The 11,257-nt window shown below is 40.0% G+C and overlaps 1 protein-coding gene across 1 annotated transcript; it reads left to right on the plus strand.

The window, feature by feature from the left end:
- The first annotated feature begins 163 nt into the window (after window positions 1–163).
- Window positions 164–10,671, plus strand: LOC100329844 (uncharacterized). Its single transcript, NM_001446856.1, has 4 exons — window positions 164–190; window positions 871–974; window positions 4,012–4,380; window positions 6,887–10,671. Exons 2-4 carry the CDS (start codon window positions 920–922, stop codon window positions 7,618–7,620), a joined length of 1,158 nt encoding a protein of 385 aa, NP_001433785.1. The 5' UTR covers window positions 164–190; window positions 871–919; the 3' UTR covers window positions 7,621–10,671.
- Window positions 10,672–11,257: the final 586 nt, after the last annotated feature.

Here is an 11,257-nt window from a genome sequence, read left to right on the forward strand (position 1 = left end):
CACACTGGAAGCATGACATTTTCATAAGTTTCTATTAACTTGCAGAATTTCTTGTTGTTTGATAGACGAATAGCTTTAAGTATGGAATCAATTTCAATTAAAATTGTCAACATATTTCAATTGGCTCCCGCCTCGTCCTGATGACGTCATCAATGACGCGTTCACTCAGCGTCGAGTCTTCAGAGCTGAGGTGAGTCGTTGACGCTTTTTCTCGTGTTTACACAACAATAAAACACACTTTACAGTTTATTAAAGCGACAATCTGCTACTAGTTTGTGCATTGAGTTCACCTCTATCTGTGTGTCTGCTGACCAAAACAATACTGCAGGCGGAGAGGAGCTCTGAGGACAATATGAGTGAATGTGTTTTGCTCTGTTTACATTAGTGTTTGAGTCTTTTCATGTTTGTTATGCCACAAAGTGTGATCTGTGAAGGGAATTAATAGGAATCCACTGCAAGCAGATGTGTGAGATTGTATGCTAAAATGTTAAATTAATAGTTTATGGCTAAATTTAGTATTTAAAGGTTTTTGTGATTTCTTAGTTTGTGTAATGCTAATAATCTAATTAATTAAGTGGTGTAAATACTTTTTATTAAAGCTAGATGTTGATACATATGCATTTTGCATTGTTTTTATTTTATAGTATTCATGCTGCTAATGCTGAATGGCTGTTTATTGAGTGCTTAGAGTCTGAGGCTCATCAATATTATCAGAGCTGCTGAAATCCTCTTAATGCCACGTCAATAGTTTAGTTACATTTTTACTAATAGTTTTTACTTAATAGTATCACTTACAAAATATAACTTCATAATGTTTTATTTCCTCAATCAGTGTAAATAAATCAGATTTCTCTGTTTATTCCTCTGAAGCTCCATCAGTGAAAGACAAAGACAGAGTTTATTGAAGGACAGTGAGAAGATGAGTGATCCAGAACCCTGCAGAATTAAACAGGAAGAGACTGAAGAAATAATAGGTTTGTGTTTATTCATTATTCTTCAATACTAAAATCTGTTGAGCTGGTAAAGACAACGACCAATAAGCTGTTTAAGAACCTGCTCAGTGTTGGAAAATGTTAGCTGGTGGGTTTAATGTAGTCAATGTTATGTTGAGTTAATTGTGCCTACTGCTGTAGGGATGGATACAATAGGAATACTGCATTGATTCTGAGATTTTACAACTGGGTTGAGATTCTCTTCAATTTTTCCTGAGCCCAGTTTTTGTCAGTAGAGGGTGCTGTTATGACCTAAACCGGTCACCACTAATAAGAAGAAGACGAGTGCAAATGCGGTAGAAAAATATATTTATTTACTATTATCAAAGGTCATGTTGCTAGCCCACTCAGGTCCAAGACCGAGACGAAAAGTAAGTGGCCAGATTCCGCATGCAGCCTCCTCATCCACGTCTGAAACGGACACACTATTTATAGCAGAGCAACTCAATCACAAACCGGTGTTCTCAATCCTGGCGCAATCAGCTGGACCTGGAACACGCACAGACAGACACCCACACCCCAGCCACAAACAACCACAAGGGGTCGTCACAGTGCTGTACTCCGTATTCCTCCAAATTCTTACACCACTTGAACATGGGCAATTCCAAGAACGCAGAGAACCGGCCAGCGGTCTTGTGGAGAGCGGTCTTGCCAGGTGTCCTCGGAAGAACGAACTCAGGAGACCGCGAGAACAGAGAATGTGTCCTCTGAGAAACGAGATGCTGCGTTCTTCCTGATGGTCACGTGACCTTCACGCGTTTTAAATGGTAAATTATTTTAATATAACAGCATTCATACAACAATGTATTGTTTTTCCCTTTTCAAAATATGTTCTCTGCATAAAACATTATAAATATGCGTTGCACAATATAAATAAAACCGATTTTAATACGAATTTCAGCAAACAAACATCCTTAATGTGTTTATTCCTTTATTAGGATGTTCATGTTAATGTTTACATTTACATTTAGTCATTTAGCAGACGCTTTTATCCAAAGCGACTTACAAATGAGGACAAGGAAGCAATTTACACAACCAAGAGCAACAATGAATAAGTGCTGTAGGCAAGTTTCAGGTCTGTAAAGTCTAAGAAGGGAAGTATTAGTAGTATTAGTATTTTTTTTTTGGGGTACAGTTAGCGTGATATTCAGAGAGGCAATTGCAGATTAGGAAGTGTAGTGGAGACTAAATAGTTGAGTTTTTAGTCGTTTCTTGAAAGTAGCAAGTGACTCTGCTGTTCTGATGCAGTTAGGGAGTTCATTCCACCAACTGGGCAGATTCGCGAAAGTGATTTCTTCCCTCTTTGGGATGAACCACGAGGCGACGTTCATTCACAGAATGCAAGTTTCTGGAGGGCACATACATCTGCAGAAGTGAGAGCAGATAAGAAGGAGCAAAGCCAGAAGTCACTTTTTAGGCAAACATCAGAGCTTTGAATTGGATGCGAGCAGCAACTGGCAGCCAGTGCAAACGGACTAGCAGCGGAGTGACATGTGCTCTTTTAGGTTCATTGAAGACCACTCGTGCTGCTGCGTTCTGGAGCAGCTGAAGAGGTTTGATAGAGTTAGCTGGAAGCCCGGCTAGTAGAGAGTTGCAGTAATCCAGTTTGGAGAGAACAAGAGCTTGAACAAGGAGTTGAACTGCATGTTCAGATAAGAAGGGTCGGATCTTTCTGATGTTATAGGGTGCGAATCTGCACAATCAAGCAGTTCTAGAAATTTTGTTTACTTTCACCATCTCATTTAGGGAAACTCCTGAGGTGAATAAGTGATATCTCTGAACTTTAATAATAAATCGAAATAAAATGCTGTGCTTCTCACCTCCAGTCACAATGACTTCTGGGACTTCCAGAGCGAGTTCGGTGCTCAAGTCTGCATCAGTGCGTCCTCGATATGAAGAACAAATACGGGAAGTTTCGCGCGTCCCCCATACTTGCGGTCTTGAGTATTGGAACAACCTTGGCAGCTGATGATGATGTTACATGAGAACACGAGGACGCCGGACCGCTGAAGAACACGTATTGAGAAACAGCCATGGAGTCGAATTTTCATGATTAAGAGCGCTTATGTGTTTGGCTGAGATGTGCACGCTGTCTCAGATATATAATCTCAGCTTTTGTACCACAGGTGTAATGTAAACATGACTTTTCCTAACTTTATTAATGACTCAAACCTAGCCTTGAGCATTGTCTGCTAAAACTAAGGCTCAGTTTACACTGCCACTTAAATGTGACCCAATTCCGATTTTTTTGCTCATGTGACACAGATCGGATCTGTTCTATGACCGTGTAAACACGAAAAATACGCATACATTCGGATATTCAGAGATTGGTTTCAGGCCTCCTTCATATGTGGAGATAAATCAGATATGTGACGATGCGACTATCATGTAAACAGGCAGTTCAGATTTATTGAGGCATTTCGTTTTGTACGTCATTAAACTTGTGACAATGTGGTGCTTCTCCGGCGGTTTAATGACGTAGAAGGTAGAGCGTGTGTGGAGACGCCGACGCGGTAAACAACAACAACAGAGGAAACACAGAGGAGGAAAGTGGTCAGTCACAACAATTTGCTCCCAACAGATCTGAGATTTCTCTCGTACCTCACAAATTCCTCTGAATGGTGGGGGACACCATATATAAACCAGGCGCAAGCGGTGATGATGGCCCTTTCCCACCTCCTCCGCCTCAAAATCATTTTAAAGTTGGGCGAACTTTGTATATTTCGCAGAGCTAAAAGCAAGACAATTTCTTCTATTGTGTCTAGTGTGGCACATATGCTAGAACCTGCCTTTACGCATGCGCAACTTCGTAAATTGTATAGCAAGTGTATACACATGAATCGGATATGGGTCACAATTAAAAGAACGTGTAAACTGACAGGCGTAAAAATCTGACAACAAATCGGAATTGGGCATCAAGACCTGACAGTGTAAACGGGGCCAAAATATCCCAGATCTACTAGCTTAGCGCTTTCTGTTAGCTAAAAATTAGCCTTTAAAAATGTAACTTACTTTTCAGAAGTGGTGGTGAAGGAGGAGAGTGAAGAACTGAGTGAAGATGAGGAGAAACATCATGTCAAAAGTGAAACTGAAACTCACTCAAACACAGAACACGGCTTTATAATAGACCAAGCAGCTGGAGAAGGTTGCACCTGCACTCAGTGTGGAAAGATTTTCAGCCGCAAATACGATCTCGAGCATCACATGAGGACGCACACTGCAGAGACACCTTACAGGTGTTCGCACTGCGACAAAATATTCAGCAAGTCTGGACAACTGAGAGCACACAAGAAGATCCACACCGGGGAGAAACCGTTTCACTGCGTCGCCTGTGGGAGGAGTTTCACATATTTGTCTTCTCTGCGTTTACACACAAAAAACTATCATGGTGAGTAAATATGAAGTTCCCCCTTCCAGATTGTATTATTTGGTTTAATTGAAGAGTAATTAATGCATATTTAAAGAGGTTGTATGAAATGAATGTGAGGTAAATCTATAAATGTATGCGAGGGTTACTAATTATAAGAGAAAACCCACTTTCATTCTCTTCAATCAGCATTGCCCAACCAGCCGCGGGTAACGCCCACTATAAGCAAACTACAGAGGATGGCGTCTGCTAATCGAACCGATTATGGGCTCTATATTACCGATCTTAGGTCTAAAGCGCAGGGCGCAAAAGCATTAAGGACCCACTTTTGCTATTTTAAGAATGGATAAATACGCTCTGCGCCCTGGCGCATGGTCTAACAGGGTTGTGCTTATTCTCTTAATGATTTCTGGGAGTGTTTTGAGCATAAGAAGTCTGATCTCCCATTCCCTTTAACACTAGAACACCATTGGGTCCATTTAACCCATCACTGTTATTCAAATGTACATAACAGACCTTCAATAAAACATTCAAGCCTCACAGTCATTGACTTTTACTGAAATCGCCTTATTTAATTTCAACATATTAAAAATTGTTCAGATAAAAATAGATTAAAAAGTGCCACATTTATAGCGCCAGCGTAGGTCAAATTTACCCACTATTTAAAAAAATGCTTGTATTTATGCACTGCTTATGTTTGAAAATACTCACCAATGACTTTTACTTTCAATTTCACTCACTGTTAGTGGTTATAATAAATGATTTAAGTCACAATGACTAAAAGGCGATTTGTAGCGCTATTAAAAACACAAAATGCAATGAATTGAAGAGAGTCTGGAGTTATAAGTTGTGCATCAGAGTATGATGGCTCAAATTTATATATTTTAACCAACTCGTAACCCACTCCTAAAATAATCTTGTTATCCAGAAATAATAATTTCTTGAGTCTAGACCATTTTTTTGTTAACAGTTTCTAAACAAAATTTGTGCTTTGTAAAATTTACCCAAACTGGCGATTTTAGGTATACAGCGACCTCCGGCAGTTTTAGTGTTAGAAGTTATTTGCATCGTGCCATGACACATTTGCTATTTACATGGCGGACATTGTAAGTGTAAATACTAAACGCTTCACTAGCGAGAAAAGAAGTAAACAGCATCTGCAGCGCGAGGATAAAGAACGAGCCTCCTCCATTCAGCCTCTTTACTTTACTACTTTACTACTTTACTTTGATGGAGTAAGGAAACGGTGGAAACTCACTCCACTGAACACATCCATTAGCCCACATATTTAATTTCCTTTGTTAGGCGCATAGATTTGTGTCAAAACTATTTCTAAATTAAATTCTAATCTCCAGCAAAGGAATAAATGAACAATAATAATAAAGTGTGGTCAGAAAATAAAGTTATATCCAAACACACGTCCTGTTCTTATGCCCATATGGTGATGCAGACGCCTCCAAAACCCCACAGCTGGACACATCTACACTTGTGCTTATTAAAACAAATATAAATCTGCATATAATCAATAATACTGCTAATAATAATAACATTATACAGATGCAGATTGTCATGAATAAACTGACCCCCCCCCTTGCTTTTTTAAACAACATGGCACAAAACATGAAAATGATTGTTTATTAATTAATGTTTATTAATGTCCTTTAATTTCTCTAATGTCCAGCTTTTCTGGCTTCCAGTAAAATTTCGTATTGATTTTCAAATATTACTTCTAACTTTCAAGGCACTTCATAATCTTGCTCCTAATATCTCACTGAACTTCTCCATATTTACTCCCTTCCTCGCACTCTTAGATCAGCCAACTCCTCCCTGGTACCACCTTGCATTCAAATAAGCACAATGGGAGACGGATCTTTTAGCTCTTTGGCTCCTCGGCTATGGAACTTGCATCCCCTGGATCTAAAGAGCAGTGATAGTCTTGACACATTTAAATCTGAATTTGAATTTGAATTTATTTTATTTAACAGGGACAATGCTCATTAATCAACAGTAAAACTATAAATAAGCCAGAGTTAGCCACAAGGGCTAATGTTCATCTGTTGCCCCCTGCCAGATTTTAAAAGGCAACTTAAAATAAAATAAATAAATAAATAAAATTTAACAATCTCATCTAAAGACCAAACTTTTTAAACAATCAACAATTTTTTTTCATGTTTTTTATCGTGTTATTTTATATTTGCGATGTGTGTTCATACCTGTTTGGTCAATGCTTGTTTAGTAATGTTTAATTATTTGTTTTAATTTGTTTTAGCATGACTGTTGATGCTTATTCTGAGGCGACCTTGGGTGTCTAGAAAGGCACCATTTACAAATAAAATGAATTATTATAATTATTAAAGTTGCGCTGTTTGGAAAATAGCAACAAATCGCGCCAAACACGTCTTTTTGTTTTAGCAATGCTTACAAAATGATGATTTGCACGTCTGAAAACACACCTATTGTATAATCGTTTGCATCCTTCGCAGTTCTGCCTTAAAGTCTATCTTTTTGTCTTTTACCTAATTTTCAGACCTGAGTGAAGACATGAAGATCTACTTTAACGTTCATTCAAAGACCAAGCCTTTTCTATGCTCTTTGTGCGGAAAGAGTTTCAATCGTCCACACTGTTTGAGAAAACATCAGATGACGCACACTGGAGAGAAACCGTACAAGTGTTCACACTGCGGCAAGGCTTTCAGCCAGTCAGGAAACCTGAAAACACATGAGAGGAATCACACTGGAGAGAAACCGTTCACATGTACTCCGTGTGGGAAGAGTTTCACACACTCCTCAGATTTCAATCGACACATGAGGATCCACACTGGAGAGAAACCGCACGAATGTGATCAGTGCGATAAAGCATTCCTGAGGGCTTCAGATCTGAGGATCCATCGTAGAGTTCATACAAAGGAGAAGCCGTATTCATGCTCTGAGTGTGGAAAGAGATTTACATGGCAGTCGAGTGTAAGGAAACATGAGAAGATCCACGCTGGAGTGAGGGAGTTCGAGTGCTCCGAGTGTGAGAAGAGTTTTATCACGGCTGGAGAACTGAAACGGCACCAGAGGATTCACACCGGAGAGAAACCGTACACATGTGCAGAGTGTGGGAAGAAGTTCACCAAATTATCATACCTTTTTAACCACATGAATATCCACTCTGGAGAGAAACCTCACAAGTGTTCACACTGCGACAAGGCCTTCGTTCAGTTACAAAGCCTGAAAGCACATGGGAGGATTCACGCTGAAGAGAAAACACAAATGTGATCAATGCGGCGAAACATTTTTGAGTGCGGTACCTCGGTATAGTCATATAATAAAAGATCAGTATGTGCAAGTGTCAATACCTTGAGCCTGAGATACCATTGTTTCCTTATTCTCATGTAAATTCTGTGAGTTTAAAAACAGGCCAATCGGAACACAATGCGGACTGTTACGTTGCGCTCATAGGGATATTCATTAGCATGTACTTTAGTTCACGTTCTATGTCCGCCCGACCTAACGATCAACCGCATCATATATGTTGCATGTGGGATCATTAATATTCAATTCAATTCACCTTTATTAGTATAGCGCTTTTACAATGTAGATTGTGTCAAAGCAGCTTCTCATAGAAGATTATAATGAACTGAAACCGTGTCAGTTCAGTTTAATGCTGCGTTCACACCAGACGCGCCACGCGCGAGTGATTTACATGTTAAGTCAATGCAAATGCGCGAATAGACATCCTGCGGTGCGATACGCGCGAATGACGCAAATTGCGCGAATGGCACGGGGCGAATTGAGCGTTTTGCGCATTTGACGCGCTTAACGAGCATTTCGGGCGGATATCTCGTTTTCGAAAATCTGAACTTCAGCGTACATTCGCGCCGCGTTAACCAATCAGAAGCTTGCTCTTGTGGGGGCGTGATTGTGACGTAGAACCTGTTGTCGGTGTTCCGAGGGAAATCCTCCAGCCTTCACCGACAACAGTTCATCAAACTGGGCTTGGCTCAGTCAGAAGCACCGCTGAAAGCCTCCGTCATCCAGGCTCAGTTTCTGGAGGAGTTTATGAGCTCACAGAGCTGGATGCACCTCTGAAAGAATGTAGTGGACTCAGACACGACCCTAAACGTATCGACGCTGTTTTTCAGTCTCCATAAAGCACATAAACACTGTTATTTTCTTCATAAAATCCATGTTAGCCATTTAGCTATGAAGCTAGAGTCTTCGGGTAGACAGAAGCCCTGCCCATCACGCGAATCCGCGTCTGTTCTGATGTGAATTTGACACGCGAATGAAGCGGGGTTTGACGCACGTATGAAGCGGGGTTTGACGCACGTATGAAGCGAGTAAACTCAAATGTTCACGTGACTATTTACACGCGAATAGCTCGATTTATCCGCGCGTTCTGCGTCTGGTGTGAACACAGCATTAGAGGTTCAGTTCAGTTTAGTTTGGTGTGGTTTAACAATCACTACTGAGAGTCCAAACACTGAAGAGCAAATCCTTCCATGCGCAGCTCTACAGATCCCGAACCATGCAAGCCAGTGGCGACAGCGGAGAGGAAAAAACTTCACCAATCGGCGAAAGTGAAGAATAAAAACCTCAAGAGAAACCAGGCTCAGTTGGTCACGACCATTTCATCTCTGGCCAAACGTCTTGTGCTGCAGTCTAGGCACCAGAGCCTGGAAGCTGGACCTCAGCGAGACTCGTCTGTCCCTGGAGCGTCACAGGAATCAAGACCAAGACCACCACAGCAGCTGCTCAGGATTCAGCCTGGTCCAGGATATGTAAACCTTGGGATCATCTCGTTGCTGGTCTTGGATCGAATCAGTGGCGCTGCATAATCTAAGGGCCTCAGGATGAGTATCCCCGGGCTGCACTTACTATCTTTCTGGAACTTTTATTTTGAAAATGGTAGACACAGCAAAAATGCCAACCGCACTATATTGTTTTCTATGCGTTGTACTGCATCTGTTCAAGTGCGTCAGATTGCAAAATGCAGGATATATAGATTACACATATATTCAGCTCCGCTCCAAAGAGGGTTTAATGTTTGTTTAATTGTATGGTTTCCTAATTTGTGTTTATTGTGGAGTTTGATGCATATTTTTCAGCAAACACACAGACTGTTGAGTGTAAATGCACGTTTAAGTATTGTATCAATCGTTCTGATCTTACTGTCATTTTTCTGAAGAGACATAACAGATATGCACTCTATTAAACGTCTTCTGTTTATGCAGAGAGGGGGGCGCAGTAGGTAGTGCAGTTGCGTCACAGCAAGAAGGTCGCTGGTTTGAGCCTCGGCTGGGTCACTTGGCGTTTCTGTGTGGAGTTTGCATGTTCTCACTGTGTTCGTGTGGGTTTCCTCCGGGTGCTCCAGTTACCTCCACAGTCCAAAGACATGCGGTACAGGTGAATTGGGTAGGCTTAATTGTACATAGTGAGTGTGTATGGATGTACCCCAGAGATGGGTTGCAGCTGGAAGGGCATCCTCTGCGTAAAACATGTGCTGGATAAGTTGGCAATTCATTCCGCTGTGGCGACCCCGGATTAATAAAGGGACTAAGCTGAAAAGAAAATGGATGAATGTTTATGCAGAGGTTAATATTGATTCCTGGTTGTGTTTTCATTTACAATTTAACATTAAATTACAGCACGATACATCTCTGTCTGTCTCTTTTGACGCGTTTAATTGTAATTTAGCCCTTATTTTGTCCACAACTTGCAAAATAGGTTATTGAGATGGGTTTACACTAGGTAGTTCACTCACTTGTAGCTAAAATAAATCTCTCCACCACTTAAATGCAAACGAAGTGAGTCGTCATCTCCATTTGTTAAAATGTATTTAATAAATTAAGTATGATTACTAGGCGTCATGGTGGCGCAGTGAGTAGCACGATTGCCTCACAGCAAGAAGGTTGCTGGTTCGAGCCTTGGCAGGGTCAATTGGCATTTCTGTGTGGAGTTTGCATGTTCTCCCTGTGGGTTTCCTCTAGGTGCTCCGGTTTCCCCCACAAGTCCAAAGGCATGCGATACAGGTGAATTGGGTAAGCTAAAATTGTTCGTAGTGTATGTGTGTGAATGAGTGTATGGGTTGCAGCTGGAAGGGAATCCACTGTGTAAAATTATGCTGGATAAGTTGGCGGTTCATTCCGCTGTGGCGACCCTGGATTAATAAAGGGACAAAGCTGAAAAGAAAATTTGTTTATTTCAGCGCACAACATGCAGTATGCATCAAAGCGGAGCTCATTAATATTCACGACCATTCCAAATATGGTCAATATGGAGCTTTTGATGCGGGGTGTATTTTTATGTGGTAATAAATGAGCATGTAAAACATTTCTGTATATTGTTTTTTAAACTTGCCTAATGCACATGCGGAGATTAATTTAATTAGTTGAATTAATGCAGTTTATGGCACCTTTAAAGAGAAAGAAAATTATAAAGTAGTGCAAAAATATGCAGTCAATGATGACAAAAAAAAACAAAACAAAAGCTAAATCTCCTGACATTTTAGGATATTTACTTACCCTGACTGTGCACATTTTTTTAAGTGCCCAAAAGAAGACGTATGGTCACCTAATCTAAATTTTTTATTATTGTAGGCCTATATAACTTGGCTTTATGACTTAATAGTTATGCAAATTAAATACAAAGCTTGTTTGTTATATATAATGCTGAATTTTCTTATGTGGATTCATAACCTGTAATTGTTATCTTTTATTAATTATGTTTTTAACATGTACATATTGTAGCCTGCCAGTTCAGAAAAAAATAAGCTTTACTTTTGAGTAAAGTGATTAATTAACTTGTTTTTTAATTATGTATTAATCTGATTTATTAATTTATTAAATAGTTTTTATGTTATTTTAAAACTATATACGAACTACATGGTACATTTGTTGTTTTTAGTTAGTTA

Source organism: Danio rerio, chromosome 22, assembly GCF_052040795.2.
Source record: "Danio rerio strain M-AB ecotype USA chromosome 22, GRCz13ab, whole genome shotgun sequence".
In the NCBI taxonomy this organism is placed as follows: Eukaryota; Metazoa; Chordata; class Actinopteri; order Cypriniformes; family Danionidae; genus Danio; species Danio rerio.